Genomic DNA, 19,628 nt, shown 5'->3' on the forward strand with positions numbered 1-19,628 from the left:
TAGTATAAGTTTACTATAAGCATAATTAGTTTGCTATAAGTAATAACTAGTAGTAGTATGTGAATTGTGACCTGATAGATAAGAGCATGCGAATTGTGACCTGACCAGGTAGCATGTGAAGTAGCATGTGAATTGTGACCTGATAAATAAGAGGTTGCTTACTGATTGAAACAGTAATGTTAAACATCTATTAAATATATATATACACATCTACTTACAGCTTAAACAAAGGTAGAAAATTGTATGAACCTTTGTGAGTAGTATCCAAAAAGTAAAAATGCAGCCCAAGCTTGCTTAGCATTTCACTCACAACTTTGGTCTCAATGACTGAAGATGGTAATTTCAGCTGGTCCAGTAAATGTAATAAAGATCTGTTTAGGAAACTTACAGCTAAAGCAATTTTATGAATATATGTGTGGTGCATTGAAATGCCCTAAAAATGATACTTTAATACTTTGCTAGAATTGGGCAACAGTAGAAAGTGCTAGGGATGTGCATATTTAGTTGTACCGTTGCAACACTTCAGTGTAGTCGTATGTTAAATACATTTGGACATGAGTCTCTGTTTTGTCACTGACTAGCTGTAGAACAGCCATCTGCAGCCTTTCTTTGATTGGAGATAGTTCTCTCCTATGTCTCTTCAGTGTTTGCAAGGAACAGGCAGAACAACTGCACATGCCATCTCTGTTTTGTCATTTGTCCCATCACAGTGCAAGCATGGCATCCATGGAAGAAAGCTTTCCTCGAGGGGGCACCCAGAAAAAGCCTGCAGAGGGAAAAACACCCAACCCAAAGTTAGAGCGGGACAATTTGTTTGAGGTATGTGGTTTGTGTGTTCTTGATTAACTTCTCAGAGTTGTGCTGCTGTCAGAATTTGACCTGCAATCCTTCCTATCTGTTAACTTCTACAGTAAACTATAGAAGGGTCTCGCAGAAATAGATGACTGCTGACATTCACCTTTTTCCTGATCTCTTAAAGGTCCCTGATGTCTGATGCATGTTGAATTGTGATGACAGAAATAGCTCAGTCAGAATTATCCATCAGGCTTTAGCTTTTAAACTTTCCACAAGCATCTTATCCCAGGGTGCTGCCTATTGAGGCTGGTGTTCCTGGCTATGGGCTAAGTTTGGTCTTTCTGTTGGTGGAGTGTGGTACAGATAGTTTGCACCACTGGTTTCCATAACCAAGATTCAGGATTTTATAAATAATCAGCCTTAGTCCAAAGGAGATACTTTGGAAGACTTGCATGTAGACATGCAGCAGTTAGCAAGATGGTTCTCTTTTTTTCTTTGACCCGAGTATTTTCGTCTGGTTTTATTCATGGCAGCAGAACTTTGTCTTAGTGCAAAGTTTGACTCTTTATCCACTTTTATTTTTTTCCCCTCTGTGCTTATTATCTTTAGGTTCACCATGAAGAAAAATCCCAGAAAAGAAAAAGGAGCCAAAGAGATGAAGGAAAGCAGAAAAAGTTCAAGGCAGACAAAACAGCCACTGCTAAAGACAATGTTGTGAATATTGGACCGCTCACAATTGAGGTTGGTGCATAAATGTTTGGGTTTGTGTGCATTTCTTTTCTGGGCTACATAAGAATGTCATGTTCTTCCTCATTAAACCTGTAAAATCTGTCTGTTATTCAGTACAAAACCACCTCGTTATCACTGACTTGCCAAGATACCCACAGTGTGCTGTTCTTCCTGCTTTCCCAGGCCCTCCGTGAGGGAATGCTGCTTCTTGGTTGTATAAAAGAGGCCAGTGACTACGAGTTAGTCATCAGCTTGCCCAGTGGTCTTTCTGGATTTGTGCCGATCACTCAGATCAGCGATGCCTACAGCAAATTGCTGAGCAAGCAAGTGGCCCAAGGAGAACTCCTAGAGGTAAGACCTTGGACTGGGGCTGTGAGTTGTGCTTGGAGTTGGGGAGTATTAATAGTACCTCAGGACCAACTCTGAGGTCCTGCTTAGGAGCTGGCTCCTGGTGTCTCACAACTGATTTGATTTTGGTCACCTGCAGTCCTTAGCCTTGGCTAAATAGTCCTTAAATTTGTAGGCAGCCTGTTGAACATAAAGGAGGTTTTGTTGACTATCTGCTGCTGAGGCTGGATATTGATGCCTGGCTGTAGACAACAATGGGAAGAAGTTAGGGAGGTGGTTGGAAAATGATGTGAGGGTGCAAGTGTTTCTCAGGCATGGGCAGGAGCACAGTCTTTGCAGTGTAACTGTGGGTTGGAGCATGCCACGTGCTGCTGCGTAGTGCTAATGTAGACTGACCTTGGTTTGGAACTGGCTTTTCCAAGCAAAATTTGCAATTTCCTGATAACAGCTGATTGCTAGAAAGAGCGAGCATGGAGTAATCTGTTACCCTGTCTCACTGGTGTCCAGCAGTCCATAAGTTTTCCCAGGGTGTTGTGGAATGTGGGATCTGTCATCTGCACTACTCCTTTGGTGGTGATGTTTTTCCCTGCTAAAGAGGGAGGTGAGGTTAGGGTCACTGTTGGCTCTGTAGATGGTTCCTCAGCTGCAGTCTCCTGGCTCCAGCACACAGTGTTTTTAAGCAAAGCCTGTCAGTCTTACTGACATCACATAGTGTCATACCTGCCTCTCTGTTGAGATCCTAGTGTTTGTGCCATTTCATGCTTTTATTGTAGTGTTGACAGAGAAACAGGACTTTCCTACAGGATTTTGTTTCAAAAAGCTACTTCAGTAACAAATTCTGCCCTTCTTATATTATTTAATATTGTAAAATTTGTATGTTTCTCTCTTGATCATCTTGCTGGGCAGGACTTGAATTCGCTTCCAGACTTGTATCCTCCAGGAACACTGGTCAGGTGCATCGTGACCAGCGTTGAGAAAAGTGATGATGGACGTCGCAGTGTCAAATTATCGATTGACCCCAAGAAGGTCAATAAGGGTCTGAATGCTTCAGCACTAGCAACAGGCATGGTATGTTTTCTGGGTCTGTCAGTTTCTGTAGGCTCTCACTCTGTGAGTGGGAAAACATTTCAGTTTGTCCTTTCATGGGATCTGAGCAGAATGTGGAGCTGCTCCCACCATGGAAGAGACCCAGGGGGAGAGACCAGTATTGGTTCTTGGCTCCAGGTTGTCACTCATGAAATCCATTCATCTGATTCTGTTTCAATATGGACAAGCTATTTAATGATTTCTTCCCGAGTAGGTTTCTTTGTTATTTTTGCAGAGTAATGTTTAATGTGCCTTGCAGAGGTGGTTATTTGTTTAGGTTTTGTGTTTCTATCTGTATGGTTGTAGGCAGATGCCTGCACTTAGAGCACCTGCTATTTTTGAACATCACAATTTTTTTCCTGCTGGTTTGTGAACTCCATACATGCATAGCTGGAAAAGGGTAGAGTTGAGACTGTGTAATAAGAAAGACTGTAGTTTTCTTTCTGCTGCTCTGGAAAACTTAGTTCTCTGTCCATACAAAACAAGTGATTACTTGTGTATGGAATCTCTTACCAGATGTGCATTCTTTGAAGACCCATGTTTCATCATGTTACTGAGTTGCAGGTCTTCTCTCCCAACAGGTGCTCTCAGGCTCTGTGTCTAGTTTGGAAGACCATGGCTACCTCATAGACATTGGAGTCATTGGGGCTCATGCTTTCCTGCCTCATCAGAAAGCCAAAAACTGCATCAAAGCAGGCAAGAGAGGTAAGAATTACTGCAGGAGGAGGTGCTGGGGTTAGAATGAAGGTGGAGGATGACAGGGATTAAAGCTTTTTATATCTGTGGGTTAGTGCACATCCGTGGGATTGGGTCTAGGTGCAGTCTGAAGGTTGTTGAAAACAGCAGTTTTATGTCTGGTCTGCAACAAGCCTTTGTGGTTCAGCCTGTGTTCTGACAGACTGTATTACTATTCCAGGCCTATCTATCCCTGCTAGCAATAGACTTCATTTAGATTGAGAGGAGTTATAACCTCTTAAAACAGAGGGAATGCTGAAAAAGCATTGGAAAGAGGGGAAGGGAATCCCCGAGTGTTCCTGGTGGAGGTTTTATGCTATGACTTGTCTTTGAAGGGCCTGACTTGAAAATAGGGCAGAACCTGAACTGCCTCATTGTGGAGGTGAAGAACGAGGGCAGAGTGGTCCGTTTGTCCATTGACCGATCCGAGGTTGCTGCATCCCTTGCCACAGAGCGACAGAACTGGTCACTCTCTAATTTATTGCCAGGACTGGTGGTGAAAGCTCAAATACAGAAGGTAAGCTCTGGTTTGGGTTCCTTTTGTTGTGTTGGTTTATTTTGAGCCTTGTTGAATGCAGGAGACAGGTGAAGCAGAGATGGAAGTTTATGCCCTGGAAAATTTCTGTTTGGGCTCTATTACTTAACAGTAGAAAAAATTATCTGCTAGACACTCCTCCATCACATTTACCTGAGGTCTGATTTCTGTTCTGGTTGTGATGCCATGAGTATAAAGGCTTCAGTCTGAAGTTGGTGATGAAGCTTGAAGCAGAACAGGATCCTTTTTTGTGCTTCTCTGGCTGTTTCTTAGGTAAAGTATTCAGTGGGGTAGCAGTAGTCTGTAGAGTGCACACAGCATTATTGAAAAGCTAAAGGATTGTTTTTGAAACACAGTGTGCAAGGCAGAATTGTTAGCAGTGTTCCTATCTCTTGTGATGTGCTTGTTGATCCATACTGACAGTGCCTTTTTCTGAAAGGTTTGAATTGCTCTGCTGCAAAAACTGAGTGCAAAAATTTTTTTGCCATTTTTCCCTGCCCCTTCGTAGGTGGTCCCACTTGGAATGAAACTGACCTTTCTGACTTGCTTTACTGGCGTTGTGGATTTCATGCACATGGACCCAGAGAAAGCAGCAAACTATTCTCCAGATCAAGTGGTAAGGAGGGTGGAGGATGACTGGAGTGGATATGTTGCTTGCAACATCTCTTATCTTCTCCAACATTCCTTTGGAATTATCTCTGAAGTTTAACTAATGGTAGCTCTTTAGCTTTGAAAAGCTTTATTTTTAGAGCTATGAAGAGCAAAGCCATTTCTGGGAAGACTTATTTGGGAAGCCTGAGAGACTGGCAGGGGATAGAAACATGATTTGCATGGTCATGTTCCCCTCACTGTATTGATACCAGAGTAGTCTATAAGCAACAGACAAAAGCAAAAATCCCTCCTCAGTGAAGCTGTTAGAGCTGAAATGATGTCTTAGTAGTAATACCAGAAAATGCTTGTACATGGCGAAAGAGTTCAGGTACCAAGCAGAATGTCTAGAAGCATGAGCAATGTGCCTTTCTCCTCTTTTGTGAGCATGCTGTCCTCTCACAGGTGAAAGCTTGCATCCTGTCTGTACACCCCAGCTCCAAGGTGGTGCGACTCACTCTGCGCCAGCCCTTCCTCCGCCCTGGGGGATGCCCAAACCAGCTCTCCAGGGATCGCATGGGGGCAGTAGTGGAGCAGTCGGCAGTGAAAGCTTTCTACAAGCAGTTTGGTGCCATCTTCGAGCTTGATGATGGTGCTCTTGCATTTGCACGGGTAAGTACCAGCCTGGTGAGGCAAGTCCTCCATATCTGTCTTAGCCTCTTGGGTAAGGAGGTGAGGAGGAAGTTCTATTTCTACCTTTATGCTGTTAATGAGACAAATTAAGGCAATGTGGGAGATGTTTGCCAAATCATACATCCCCTTGTTTGAGTTGAAGTGTGGGAGGGTTGTTGTGGAAGAGCTGGTGAAACCTGCTGCACAGAGGGTGTATGTTAGAGGAACAAATTTGTTAGGTGCTACCACTTCAATTTAAGGTCTATATCACTGCTTCCACTTTCCAAACACTTAACTTCTAATTTTATTCTTTTTCCTAGTTGAAACATCTTTCAAAAAACAGAAAATCCTTTAAACCTGGGGCATTTAAGGAAGGCTGTAAACATAAATGTCGAATCATTGACTACAGCCTGATGGATGAGATGTGTGTTGTATCTCTGAAATAGTAAGTATCATAGACTGTTCCAGAAAACTGGTTGAAGGATTACAAGGATGTGATTCAGAGTGGAAATACTACATTGCTTTGCTGGACAGGAACTTGCCATTTGGGACTTTTGACTTGTATCTCCGTTGTGTCACATCAGGTTGTCTGGGCATCTTGCATATCTTCCTCGTACTATAGGGAATTGGGGCACCATCAATACAGTTGGTGAGCTGAGGCACAGGGAGCCTAAATTACTTCTGCCAAGATCTTGTCAGAAGACTGTGGCTGAACAGGAAGTTGAACCTTGATCTTCCAGCTCACTTTGCTCCTTCCTCTTAGTATTTCCATCTATGTGGCTTTAAGCAAAGCAGATGATGGGTTCTCCTTTCATGAAACCATAACTGTGTGACTGTCACCTGGAATGGAGCCTGGTGAACCTCCCTGAACTTTATGTCCAGAGAATTGTTTTGGGAGTTAGGTCAGCTGGAGTAAAACACAGAAATCTGGAGCTGTAGAGCACTGTGGAGTATGTGGAATAATGGCTATTAGGGCCAAGTCAGAGAAGGGACTGTCTCATCTTATCTTTGATTTGCTTCAAGTTGGCTGATTGGTCTTCTCTTCATGTCTCTTTCCTAGTCATATTATTGAAGCACAGTTTCTGCAGTACCAAGATATCCACACAGGTGATGTGGTGCAGGTGAGCTTCTGAAGGACTTGTGCAGTACTGTGTGGCAGTTATACTTAGAACAATGATCTAGCTAATGTGCATTTCTTCTGCCTAATACGTATGTGCAACTTATGATCCAGACTAGTGAAATAAAATGAGAAAAACCTCACCTTGCAGGACTTGATTAATGTAATGCAGTGCTTTTCCCCATTTTGTTCAGGTTTTTATTCGTGATGTGGTCAAGGCAATTAGATTTTAGCCATGCATATATTTATGGCCATGAATACATTTTTAGAAAGATTGGAATGAAAGAAATTAAAACTCACCTTGCACTCAAAGTAAAAGTTCATGTGTGACCATCACAATCAGCTGATGGGCAGAAAGTTACTCAGTTATGCTCATTCTTACGTCTGAGTTGTGACTGTATTGAGTATGTTTCTGGAAACAATTCTAGTTTGTCAGACTCAGTAGGGGTTTTGCAGAAGTTAGCCTATGCTTAAGGAAAAGAGGCTGTACAACAACCTTATGGAATATATAAAAATTGGTGGGTCAGGTTGATTGGGTGGTGTGTTGTGGTGCCCTGGCTGTTACCTACCTGTGCAGAGTCTGCTTTTCATGCTGAATTTACTGATTCTTTTCCCTGTTATGGGTTCTAGGGCAAAGTGCTTTCTCTGAAACCCATTGGGATGCATGTGAAAGTGGCTGATGGGATTAAAGGACTTGTGCCATCCCTCCATCTTGCTGATGTGATCCTGAAGCAGCCTGAGAAGAAGTACAACATTGGAGATGAAGTCAGGTGTCGGGTGAGAGCTGCCAGACAGGATCTTCAGCTGCTTTACACTGTTCTGAGTATTTAGCAGCTGGATTGATGAGGCAAGGGCAGACATGCTTTTTGAACCTTTTGTACTCCATTCTTGTAGGTACTAGAGTGCAATCCTGCAGAAAAGAAGCTCATCCTTACTCTAAAGAAAAGTCTTGTCCAATCAAAGCTTCCAGTCCTCTCAAATTATGAAGATGCAAAGCCAGGACTGATCATACATGGGTTTGTGGTGTGTGCAAGGGATTTTGGCTGCATTGTGAAGTTCTACAATGATGTCAAAGGTCTGGTACCCAAGCATGAGCTGAGCTCAGAACCCATATCTTGTCCAGATAAAGTCTTCCGTGAAGGCCAGGTAACATACCTATGTCATGCTGGGTGTTTGAATGCAAAATAGAAATCTGTAGTTGAGGTGAGTCCAATGTGGGTTTCCCCCTGAGGAATCAGCCACATCAAGAGATGTTTATGTCCTTTCCTTTTATTACTTTGTTGTGCTCCATTTAAACAGATTGCACTGTAAAAGGGGAAGATCATTGAGTACATTACAGACTTGCCTTTGTTTCTAGGCTCTCCCTGTTCTGGTGTGCAGGAGGCAGTATGATATGTGATGTAGGGACTACACTTGGCTGAGTTGCTTAGCTCTCAGTAGATCAGTAGGGTCTGCAGTTTCTTCAAAGGAAGTTAAAACTCTCACCTGCAGAATCATAAGGATGATGTTTTCTGCCTCTACATTATTGTGGTTTTCCTGTTGATTTCAAATCCATGGGAACCATGTTGTTCACAAAGTCCTGGTCTTTATTGTGGGTAAGCTTATAGAGATCTTGACCCTCTTTGGGTTTTTTTTCTGGTGCTTTTGTTTGTCTTCAATCCTACAGTTTGTTGTCTGGCTGAGGATAAAGGTAATTTTCTAGTCAAGATTTCTGACTGCAGGTCTGAAGACCTGAGACATAGTTTTAGGAAGTCATTTAATAATTATGCCCTTCCATCTGTGGGATCAGAAGGACATTTGTCTCTGGTTGAACCTTATGAGTTGCAGTAACTGGCTGTATATCCTCAGGTGTGAGAGAAAAGTGCAAGGTGTATTTATTTTCCTGTCTTGTTTTGTAGGTGGTAGCACACTGAGGAAGAGGGTCACCTGAGTTAAGCTTGTGTTTTATCTTTTTTTTCTGCAGGTTGTTAAAGTAATGGTCTTAAAATGTGAGTCCCAGCAGGAAAGACTCTTGTTGTCCTTCAGGTTATCAAGCAAGTCTGGCCCTGAGGACAAAAGCGAACGTACTCCAAAGAAGAAACATGAAATGAAGTATCAAATAGGAGAGGTATTGAATTCAGTGACTGATTCCTTTTTTGCCTTTTCTTATTCATTTTCCATATGATTTGGTATCACTTTGAACTTCTTTGCTTTAAGAAAAGCTGTTGGTGGCCAGGAACTAGTATTAAATGTGCATTTCTTACTGTGTGGTTGGCCTCCTGGATCAAAACCAGTATCTCTCTTGTCAGAGGTCAGGATAAAGGAGTCCCAGGACAGTCCTTCTGGAGGTACCAATTAGTGTTCCTACTCCTAGGTGGAATCCTCTTTTTTTTTTCTCTGAATACTGCTGATGTTCCCGCTCCAAAAGCATCTGCTTTTGCTTCCTGGAAAAAGACAACTTCAGAGAAATGTTTTTAAATGCTTCCCTGTTGTCTTTGCAATAAACAGTTTGCAACTCCCTGCAGATATTGCTACTGCAGGAACAGGACAGTTCTAATCTTAATTAAATTATTCCTTTTGCCCTTCAAATACAAAGCCACAACCAAGAGAATGTTTCTAGCTCTTGATTTCTGTGGGAGCTGAGAATTGCTTTTTCTTTTGCTATCAATTGCTGGCATGCTTTTTAGGCTCAGCCCTGTTGATGTGAGGTTTTCTCCTCTGTAGCTGGGAGGCAGTGTCAGAGCCCTTGCAACACAGCATTTGGTACCCTGTACATCAAAAGAGATGACTTCAAAAACACTTGGAATTTTATATCACTGCATTTGTTCTCATTTCAGACAGTTGATGTGAAAGTCTTGAAGAAGAAAGATAATGGATTAGAAGTTTCTATCTTAGAAGATGAAGGCAATGGGGTAGCCTGGATTCCCACACTGCATCTCTCTGACTTTGTTTCTACCTCCAAGCTCTTGTGGCATTGTCTTCAAGAGGGAGATGTCCTGCCCAGAGTTATGTGCCTAAGTGACAGGGGAGAACACATTGTATCCTTTGCCACCTGAACCAGTCAAACAAAGTAGGGGAAGGAGGTGTCTGTCAGGAATCCGGAGTGTCTGCAACAAACAGAAGATACACTAGTTAGTGTGTTGAAGTGCAAGTGCCTGTCGAGTTTGCAATGCTTCAAAGAGTCCTTACAACTTGTGTTAAAAGTGAGGCTCAGCTGCTGCCAGAATCCCCTCAGATCTAAGTCTTAATTGTGAATTGACTGATTTCCCAAACCAGCATCTTGAGTGTTAATCATATCACAACCTTAGCAAAACTTTTGCTGTTATTATACCAAAAATCAGAACTGAAATGTTAGGAAGTTGGTATTTCTGCTACTGTGAAGCATGCAGATTTAATGCTGAGCAGCTTAAGAGACATCAGATGCTGAATTTTTGTGTTGAGAGATCATGGCAGTGTGGGATTTAGAGCTCTTGTACTCCCTAACTAGCAACAAGTGCTCTAGCCCAGAGGGCGTGGTTGTCTGTTGGTTAGCAGCATCAAGAGATTTGCTTGGCATCATGCTCCTTTCATCTTTTTCCATTTTCTTAACTGGTTATTCAGATTTTGAGCAGAAAGTCTGCAGTGATTTCTGCAGTACAGGAGGAGCAAGTTGTGAGAAACTTCTCTGAAATCCAGCCTGGCATGCTCTTGACTGGTTATGTGAGGAATGTGATGCCCTTTGGAGTATTTGTGGAGTTCCCTTTTGGTGTGACAGGACTGGCACCCAAAGTGGTAAGCAGTGCCTTCACTTCAGTAAGCAGCATGTGTGTGATCTGGCTGCTTGAAACATGGCTTTTAGCAAAGGTACAATAACAGGGAGGGAACAATTGGGCTGCAGACTCTTCATTTTCACCGCTTCCTCCTGCAGGGTAAAAGGGTTTAGGTGTGTGTTTTAATTCACTTTCAAAATGAAACAAAGGACTTTCTTCAAGTGAGCTTGAGCTTCAACAAGGGTTTTGTGTGACTTCAGTAATTCATTTTAATTGATGTTTTTTTGTTAGTCTTTGATTTCTGTTATGCATTTTCATGGAGTCTTAACTCAAACCCTTCTGAACAGCACTGCAGGTGGTTGATAGGTAGCAACTGTGCTCAATGACCTTTGCCCTTTGTTTCCTTTGTACAGAGCATGAGTGACAAGTTTGTGACGGACACCAAGGACCACTTTGTGGTGGGACAGACTGTGATTGCAAAGGTGATGAGCATTGATGAGGAGAAGCAGCGTGTGCTCCTCAGTCTGAAGGTGTCAGAGTGCAGCTCAGGCGATTCTGCTGCAGAGAGCTTTGCCCTCCTGAATCAATATTTCAAGGAGCTGAAGGAAATCAGGAACTTGTTGAGAAGAAGAGGTAAAAGACTGCATATGTTCTGCTTAAAGGGATCATGTCAAATAAAAGGGGCTCTGGAGGAACAAGAAGGGAAAACTATTTTCTTTTTAAGTAAAAGAAAGGTCAACTCAAATGAAGACTTCCAAGAGGAGATTATTAGAAGGGTGTGTGCATTGCCATTGACAAGAGGCTTTCTGGAAGTACAGCTAGAATAACCCAAAGTAGCTCTTTTCATTGGAGTCTGCTAGGCTGCTTGCATTGATTTTGGATTGAAGCTTATATAAAATAGGATAGATAGATGAACTGTGAAGTTCATACACCAGAAGAGGAAGGGAGATAGAGTGGTACAAAGGGATGGGTTCTGTGAGGGGCATGTGAAGGTGGAAACAGGGAGGGCCAGGGTGAGACTGGATGTTTTGTGGACCAAAACCTTTCTCCAGCCTTGGAGATGCTTTTTTGAGTCTGAATATTTGTAGTCGTTTTATGAACCAATCTAGCAGTTAGTCAACTGAGACACATGGTTTCACCATTTAGATTAAGTGTCACGTGAAGCATTGTCTCTATTTGTTTATTTTGAAGCTGGTTAAAATGGGTAATTTCTAATACTCTCTGCTCTTGTATTTTAAGAACCTTAGTCTACACACCTGATTTTTCTGGTCATTTATCAGATGTTGAACTCTAAAGAGCTGATTGATATTGGGCCAAGCTCTGAAACTTATCTAATGTGACAACAGAGGTGGAGGCATATCTTTTTGTTGTGGTTTTGGCTCTTTAAATGAAAGAGTGACTCATAGAAGTTCAGGAGTTTATTTCAATGTGCCTGAGTGAAATGCCATAAAGCAGGAGTGAAACAAAGACTGCCCAATGCCCATAGCTGAATTTCCCCAAATGCCTGAAGAAGGAATCGTTATAAGTGATATGGGAGGCTCTCACTACATGCAAATTCATGTTTTAGAAACAGGCACTTGAGACCTACCCCTGCTAATTACTTAGTTTAGAAAAACAGCACTGGTGCCTGGATACTAGGATGATGGACACATAAGAATGAGAATGGACATCACGTCAATTTTCGCTACTGAAAACTGATGGAAGGACAGAACAACTGGAAGTGGCCTGAGTCAGTCAGTGCATCAGTGTAACTTGCTGTGACATTAGTAAGGCTGGGCAAGTTAGCTGTCTGATGGTCAAGTCATGATTTTTTTCCCCTGATGCTTTTTGAAGAATGGTACATCTATATAAAGTGAACAATGCTTTTAGAGTGTTACAATAATGAAGGAGAAGGCTTTGTTTTAAGAAGAATTTCTTTCCTTGCCTATTATACATATCAGGCAGCAGGTGCTCTTACTGGATTTAATCAAATAGAATTAGCTTTGTCCATCCACATAAGGAGGAATCAATGACAAGTTATGATATATTTATTGTATGTATGCTGGTAGCTGATGAGAAATAACCATTTCTACTTTCTTCTAACAATGTTTTTTTAACTATGATAGTGAAGGACACTAGCATGTTTTTTTCTGCAGTCAGGAGCTGTCCTGGTATTCTTATGGTGCAGAAATCTGCATTTCTGTGTGCTGTAATCCTCAAGTTGTGTTTTATTGTTGATATTTGGGCGTGGGGTGCCTGATTAGCATAGAGAAAGTTTTCAATTGCCCTGAGCCTTAACGAGGATTTGCTTAACTATAAAGTACAGGGCACTCAGGTGCTTGTGATAAGCCAAATCCAGTCCTCACATGAGGATGAGTTTGTTAAATAGATTTGCCTACTTGTATTACAGGTCCTCCAGCGAAGATTTTCTCACATGTTGTTTTTTCTAGTGTTATGTATACTGGATGTATTGCAGTTGATTTTTATCGAATTTTTACTTTGCCTTTTTTGATTCTTCTTATATCCAGTTCTTTTTAATGTTTTGTTTCCTATCTTTGTGAAGTGACAGGTCTGTTTTGGGGTTTTAGTGTTAATCTATTTTGCTTTCACCTTTTTTGATAAGCAGTGATATGTGCCAGTGTCTCTATGAGGTTGGAAAATGTTCTCTCCAAATTTACCAGAGCCTTAGTGTCAAAAAAGTGTTTCTGCTTTGATTCACTCTTTGAATCCACGTTGCATTTCTACAGATTCAGGAGCCTAAACAAAATTTTCCTTTATGAATGTGGATATAAATGCTTGTTCATGCACCACTGAGTAAATGTGAAGGTGGAAACAGGGAGGGCCGGGGTGAGATTGACTACCCACCCAAAACTGACTACCCACTTTTTATTCCCTTTTTTCAGAGAAGCCCAGCACAGCCCAAGGCCTTTGTGAGTTAGTGCCTGGGAAGGAGCTGCAGCTGGTTGTGCAGGATGTGAGGGAGGATGATGGCTCAGCACTGTTCAGTGGCAGGCGGTAGCTGCCACTCGCTACCATCTGGGAGGTGAGGGTCTTTCCTTTGCTTGCGTTGGTTTTCAGTCTTGTTCTTTGAAACCTCTGTCCTGAACTGAATTCTGCTGCTGAGGAACTGACATGGGGGGAGTCTGATCAGAGAAGGGATGTCCTTGAAGGGTAGTTTAGTTTCCTAATGTCTTGCTGACCTGACGTTTGTGTGATTCGGAACATACAATTAAAACCTCCCTGTGCCTCTGTTAATCCTGCCTCATATCCTGGGCATCTTGTATGGTCTGATTTGTGTTCTGAGATCCTTAGTTGAGCCATCCTGTCTATAGACAAAGTATTTAATAGAAGCTCCAGCTTTCTTGGCTCTTCTTGCTTTGGAAAGATATTCCTTGGAATGTGCCCTATCTGAAAGTGCTGTCAATTTTTATTGAAAATCCATGTGACTTTAAAACAGGACTGTAATTTCAGTATTTTGCAACTCAAAAATTAAAGCAGAAAAGTGTCATATTGTGCAGGACCAAAGCAGTACATGCTGGGGTAATGAATAAAGCAAGATAAACTGCTAACTTCAGCAGGGGTAATAGCCCAGAACTTCTGTGTGTTCAGAAGAGTTTCTTTTTTCCCTTAGCAACAGATAGACTGATGGTGGTTTTGTGCAAATGTTAGCAAAATCTACTTCAAAACCTATATTACCTTGAATTTGTTCTTAGTCAGTGTTGTCTGCATTATTTAAGAGTTGCATCTTCATAAAATCATAAAGTTTTTCCATGAAAGTATCAGACTTGTCTCCAAATAGAAAGCCCTGTTTTTTCAGGCTCCTTGCCATTAAAGTTGGAAGAATCTGTTCTTAGAGAGACTTATTATACATTTGGTGCTAAGTTGACTTTGTGACTTAGATACCATGGTAATTAAGCAGTCTTTGGTCTTCAGGAATTAAACCCTTCCTGTTGGTCATGTGCCAGTTTCTCAGTTGCTCAGAATTCTTCACTGTCGTCAGGACATAATCTCCTTATTCTCATTTGTAGACAAAGATCTTGTCCCTGGTGAGAAAATGAAGGGATTGGTTCTTCATGCAGATGCCCTCACATCCCAGGTGTATGTTTCTCTTCGGGAAGAACTGTTAAAACGAAGACCCAAGCAAGTATGTGTACAGTTTTTGGATCTGTTTGTTTCTATTTGGCAAGCTCTAGGTGATTAATAAATTTCGAGGGAGGCTGTTTCCTCTTTTAGACCTGTGGGAGGTAGAGTGGAGGGAAACAAAATCTCAGCAGGTGAAGTCACTATCTCCATTTCTGTCTAGCGGCTGACAGAGAACTCCCAGCACTGTGCCATTGTGCAGCACATTGAAGAGCAGTTTGCCATCGTGTCTTTGGAAACAGGCCAACTGGCAGCTGTCCCCATAGCCTCTCACTTCAATGACACCTTCCGCTTTGACTCAGAAAAACTGAAGGTGGGACAAAGAATCTCTGCAACCTTAAAAGCAGTGAAGGAGAATGACTGTGGAGTCTTGTTAGCAGTGCAAGGCCCAGCAAAGAAGAATGTTTTCGTAAGGGTCCGGAACGAATCCGAGTCAGTGTTAGAAGAAATGCTTCCTGCTGTGAAACACTCGCTGTCCCTGGGGGATATTGTTACTGGTACTGTTAAATCTGTCAAACCAACTCACGTCACTGTTGCTATTGATGACAAGCTGACAGGTTCAATCCATGCGTCCCGGATTCTGGATGAAGTGCCCATAGGCTCTTTTCCAACATTTACTCTGAAAGCTGGACAGAAGGTGACTGCTCGAGTCATTGGAGGCAGAGATGTGAATACTCACAGGTGGGAGAACATGCACATTGATATGACTTCTGAGGGAATGCAAAGGGTGAAACAGTTACTTGATTCAGATCATCTAGGCTGTTCCCTCTGTCAAAGATGCTGTTACAGCTGCCTTTGCTATAGTAGTTGAGGCCTGAGGAAATCACTGTTATATTCTATCCTAGATCCAGGTTTCAGTGAATTAGCTTTCTACCTGTGTTACTGTATTCATCTTGAGTACAGATTGCAAGAAAAAGATGTCTAAATTCAAGGTCCAGTGGAAGCATTAAATACAAGCAGGATTTGGCCCCAGGGGCTAAATTTGCTGGGGTGTTTTGGTTATCTAAATTGCCCATGAAATAGTACTAGGAAGAACTGGAACTGCAAGGCTCTGGTAGTTTTAGAGGCCTTGTACCTGTTGGCTTTTTTTCCCAGTGCAGAGGGATTAAAGATGGGTGACTGGGGCCTGGGGAGATCATGAGAAATGTTGATCCCTTTCCTCTTCTGTAGGTACCTGCCCATCACCCATCCACAATTCACACAATCCATTCCAGAGCTCAGCATTCGACCAAAGTAAGTGTTGGCCTCTGTGCTGTCTGCAAATGCTTCACAGAACTTGTATCCTTGGAGGTTCCCTCTCTGGTACCTCCTGTTTGTGAAGGAGCTGGCTGTGAGCAAGGGCCTCCACATGCATGCAGTGAGGCAAGGCCTCTACCTCTCTCTTTCACACTAACTTGAGTCTGGGAGCTGTGTTAAGACTCAGTGTTCTCCTGGCACATGATTTCCTTTTAATGTCCTTTTGGCTTCAAGTTCTGACAGTCTGGACTCTGGCATGTCTATTTGTGTCAGAAAGATTTCCTCTTATGGCTGGTGAAGAATTCCCTGCAGAAAGATGCAGCTGGGGATGGGATGGGGATGAATGTCACAAAGACATTGTTGCAGTGGTACTGGCTCACCATAATCTCTTATGTTTCTAACTTCCATCTTCATCATTAGGACCAAAGCTGTGTTACTGATGTCCTCTTTCTTATATTGCAAACAGTGAAAAAAAAGGGAAATTCACAGCAATGCTGAGCCTTAAAGAAGACAGCGCCCTCAAGAAACTTGGACTCTACAGTGTTGGACAGACAGTCACCTGTTTTGTAAGAAAGGTGAGGTCAGAGTCTTCTTAGGAAGTGTGCTGAGGGAGGCAGCGAGTGGGGTGACCTCAGGGGCCTTAGCTCAGAACTAAACACTAACACTGCTGTGATCTTCATTAACTGAGTGTGGCCCATGCCAAGTGCAGTCTCTTACAGGGAAAGTAGGAAAAGGAAGTCAAAATTTTCTGTATTTGATTGAGTCGAGCTGTCTCATCCTCTTCGATATGCCTGTTTGTTGCCAGGAGGTGCTTTCCACCCTGCACTCGAGCAAAATGGCCTTTGAGTATGCCACCAGCACAAAGTACCACTCACTGCTGATCCCCTGTGTGCACTTGCCTGTGAACCACAGCAGTGTTACACTTGTAAGAGTAGAATTCAAGTCACCATTTTTGCTTGGTGTAAAAGCCAAGACTGAACTAGTTCCTTCTAGCCTTAAAAATTAGTGAAAAATTTCTGCCAGGGAAGGGTTTTTTCCCCAAGCTGTCATGCTATCTTCTCTGATTATTTTGTGTCTTCCTAGTATAACATTCTCAAAAATTGGCTGGAGGTGGAAGTTGCCCCTGACGTTCGAGGAAGAGTTCCTCATCTGCTGCTGTCTCTGAACATCAAGGTAAGAGGCTGTTACAGGTAAGCCACACAAATTTTTTTCTGTGCACATGGCCACAAGTAATGACTGCAGACACTTTTGACATCCATGTGAACTCATAAGCCAGTGCTGTGCCCTTTAGGCCCTTGCTGACAAGCAAGTACTGTGCCTGTAGCTAGTTTTGCTCAGGATAGCAGAGCCATTGAAGCAGTGCTGAGCTATCAGTCAGCTGTGCACATCAAAGATGTGTATAGAAACTGTAAAGCTTCGTAGGAGAAACACCAGAGTTGTGCAAATGACTTTTCTGATAATAAGTGGAAATGTGTCTTTTCTTTCAGGTCTTAAAACACCCGGAAAAGAACTTTAAAAATGGCCAGGCAATATCAGCTACAGTGACTGGAACAGATGTCACCGAAACAAACCTCTGCTTGTCACTCACAGGTATTGTGGAGCATTAGCAGCAGACCCCACCACATATGATGCTTTACTCAGAGGTTGGGCCTGCACTGACCCCTCAGGTGAAGATGTTGCACTCCAGAGCAAAGCTGTACCTCCCTGTAGAACAGAACTAATCCCTGGTGCTACCTAGATGTAGCAGCATGTGAGACAAGAGAGGTCAGACCTTCAGTCTAAAGAATCATTTTCCTGCTGTCTCAGACTGAAGCCCTTCTGAGCTCTTGTAAACATATTCCCTTCTGGTCTCAGACACGAGACATTGTGAGGGTTTGTCAGTTATTCCAGATCCTGAAACTGTGCAACTTTGTTTGGGCTACTAAGGGAAACATTGCTGTGAACTGAGAGATTGCTTAGACTGCACCTTACCAAAATCTGGTGGGTTTGATGTGTGACTCACAACTAAAATCAGCTTCACTTACTTCCCCTGTTGTTTCGTATTTTCAAGTATTACGAAGTCCTGTCCTTCACTTTTTCCAGGAATTCCGTCACTGGAGCAGGGCACCATCACTGTAGGCACAATAACAAAGGTGACTCCACACGTTGGTTTGACCCTTGCACTGCCAGGTGGGAAGACTGGCAAAATCAGCATCTTTCACCTGAATGATACTTACACAGAGAATCCTCTGAGTAGCTTCAAAGTTGGCAAGATTGTCAGGTCAGTAATTCTCTTCCTTGTTCCCTCAAGCTGCAAGGCTTAGAAATATCCCCCTTTGGTGACAGGCTTTTTGCTGCCGAGAGATGATGTCAGACTGTAAGGCTTAGTCGAAGAAGCTCAGTAGCTAAGAAGTAATGCTGGATTACCTTATATGCATTTGGGTGGAAGTCTTGCATTTTCCATGTGTGAAGGAGCCCCTTTTCAGCTGTTTTCTTGCACTGCTTTTTGAGAGTAGGTACATGCTTAGCTAAGGTGCTGGTGGGACTGAGGGAAGCCAGTCCCATCCTGGGGAATCCCAGCTCTTTAACTCTTCTGTAGTAGCAATAGGGATTGGGAAAAGCAAATAGGTATGTTTAAGAAAGCCCTTCAGCTGATTTTATAAACTGTTATATTGTGCTGATTTGTGTTAGACAGCAAGTGCTCCAAGGAACAAAGTGCTTTGTTTCTTCTAGAGCTTCATTCTGCTAGTTGAAAGTATCTGTTTTCTACCTGTGGCTTTTTTTAACAGGTAAAAAAGCTTTCTCTTTTCCCCCCTTACTGTGCCATGCAGGTGTTACATCCTCTCCAACAAGAATGACAAAATCCAGTTATCTCTCCGGCAATCCCGGTATGTGTCATCCTTCTGGTCTGTTGATCTACTAGTGAAGAAGAGGGTAGTGAAATACATAACTGTTGGTTTGGGCAGATCAGTGTGAAATGTTAAAAAGGGATCTACTTTATTTTTAAAGGATGACACTTGTTCCCACTTCAGAAAGATTCTCCTATGTAGAACCAAACATGGAAGTGTCTGACACTTAATGTAGAACTGTTCAAGTGGGTTCAGATTAAATTTCTGTTTATCATAGTTACTAGGCCTGACTTATCTTTTTGTTGTTTATTTGGGAAGAAAGGGTAAGTTCTACCATTGAAACATAACATGTTTTTATGGTAAATTCAATGTTCAGCTGTGCTTTAACCATTTTGACTACATAGCAGACTTAGCCCTAAATGTCTCTTAAAACTGAGCCTCTTGTTTTGTCTTCTTTGCGGAACAACAGTGCATAAACCATGTGGAATGAAGCATCTTAGAAATAAGTGGGAAAAACCAAGGAAATGCTGTGCAGAATTTCAGACAGCGTTTTATTCTCCTCATTTTCTTAGTGTCAGAGGAATCCAGGCTGATCTGTTTGGCTTTGTTTGCAGCAGCATGTGTACATGTGTATTCCCTAATGCTATGTGTAGCTTGGCAGAGATGCACGTAGTCTGTTAGCACACTTGAATAAACTGAAAGATGTATGTTTTCCAGAGAGTACTAGCTGTTGTTAATACTGATGTATTTTTTTGGTTTCCAGAGCAGAATGCGGATTATTCAGCCGAGTGCTTTCACTTCTAACCTCTCTTTTCTTTTAGGCTAAATCCAAAGATGAACAGCAAAGTGGAGGATGTTGAAATAACATGTACTAAGGATGTTAAAGAAGGCCAGCTAGTGAGAGGCTACGTCAAATCGATCACTTCATCGGGGGTATTCTTCGGGTGAGTAGCATAAGAAAATTATTCTGGCAAGTGATGTGTCTTGGAGAACTTATTTTGAATGTACAATTCTGGAATCTTGTTTGGGGGCAGTCTCTGGCATAATGTGTTGCTAAATGAATTTCCTCCTGGGAAAGATGTCATTGACACTTTCTTGAGCCTATGAAATTG

The 19,628-nt window shown here is 42.3% G+C and overlaps 1 protein-coding gene across 1 annotated transcript in view; it reads left to right on the forward strand.

Annotated features, from left to right (window-relative positions):
* The first annotated feature begins 717 nt into the window (after positions 1 to 717).
* PDCD11 (programmed cell death 11) overlaps positions 718 to 19,628 on the forward strand; it is a 24,504-nt gene continuing 5,593 nt past the window's right edge. Inside the window, 27 exon segments of the mRNA XM_009084911.1 lie at positions 718 to 819; positions 1,405 to 1,536; positions 1,708 to 1,875; positions 2,779 to 2,940; positions 3,540 to 3,663; positions 4,029 to 4,210; positions 4,737 to 4,844; positions 5,282 to 5,488; positions 5,809 to 5,933; positions 6,549 to 6,609; positions 7,236 to 7,382; positions 7,500 to 7,751; positions 8,569 to 8,712; positions 9,422 to 9,622; positions 10,185 to 10,355; positions 10,747 to 10,966; positions 13,216 to 13,320; positions 13,323 to 13,361; positions 14,347 to 14,456; positions 14,616 to 15,133; positions 15,623 to 15,685; positions 16,155 to 16,263; positions 16,772 to 16,861; positions 17,176 to 17,278; positions 17,771 to 17,948; positions 18,499 to 18,555; positions 19,338 to 19,460. Coding sequence (XP_009083159.1) covers positions 718 to 819; positions 1,405 to 1,536; positions 1,708 to 1,875; positions 2,779 to 2,940; positions 3,540 to 3,663; positions 4,029 to 4,210; positions 4,737 to 4,844; positions 5,282 to 5,488; positions 5,809 to 5,933; positions 6,549 to 6,609; positions 7,236 to 7,382; positions 7,500 to 7,751; positions 8,569 to 8,712; positions 9,422 to 9,622; positions 10,185 to 10,355; positions 10,747 to 10,966; positions 13,216 to 13,320; positions 13,323 to 13,361; positions 14,347 to 14,456; positions 14,616 to 15,133; positions 15,623 to 15,685; positions 16,155 to 16,263; positions 16,772 to 16,861; positions 17,176 to 17,278; positions 17,771 to 17,948; positions 18,499 to 18,555; positions 19,338 to 19,460 — 4,001 coding nt within the window.

Source organism: Acanthisitta chloris, unplaced genomic scaffold, assembly GCF_000695815.1.
Source record: "Acanthisitta chloris isolate BGI_N310 unplaced genomic scaffold, ASM69581v1 scaffold19511, whole genome shotgun sequence".
Classification (NCBI taxonomy): Eukaryota; Metazoa; Chordata; class Aves; order Passeriformes; family Acanthisittidae; genus Acanthisitta; species Acanthisitta chloris.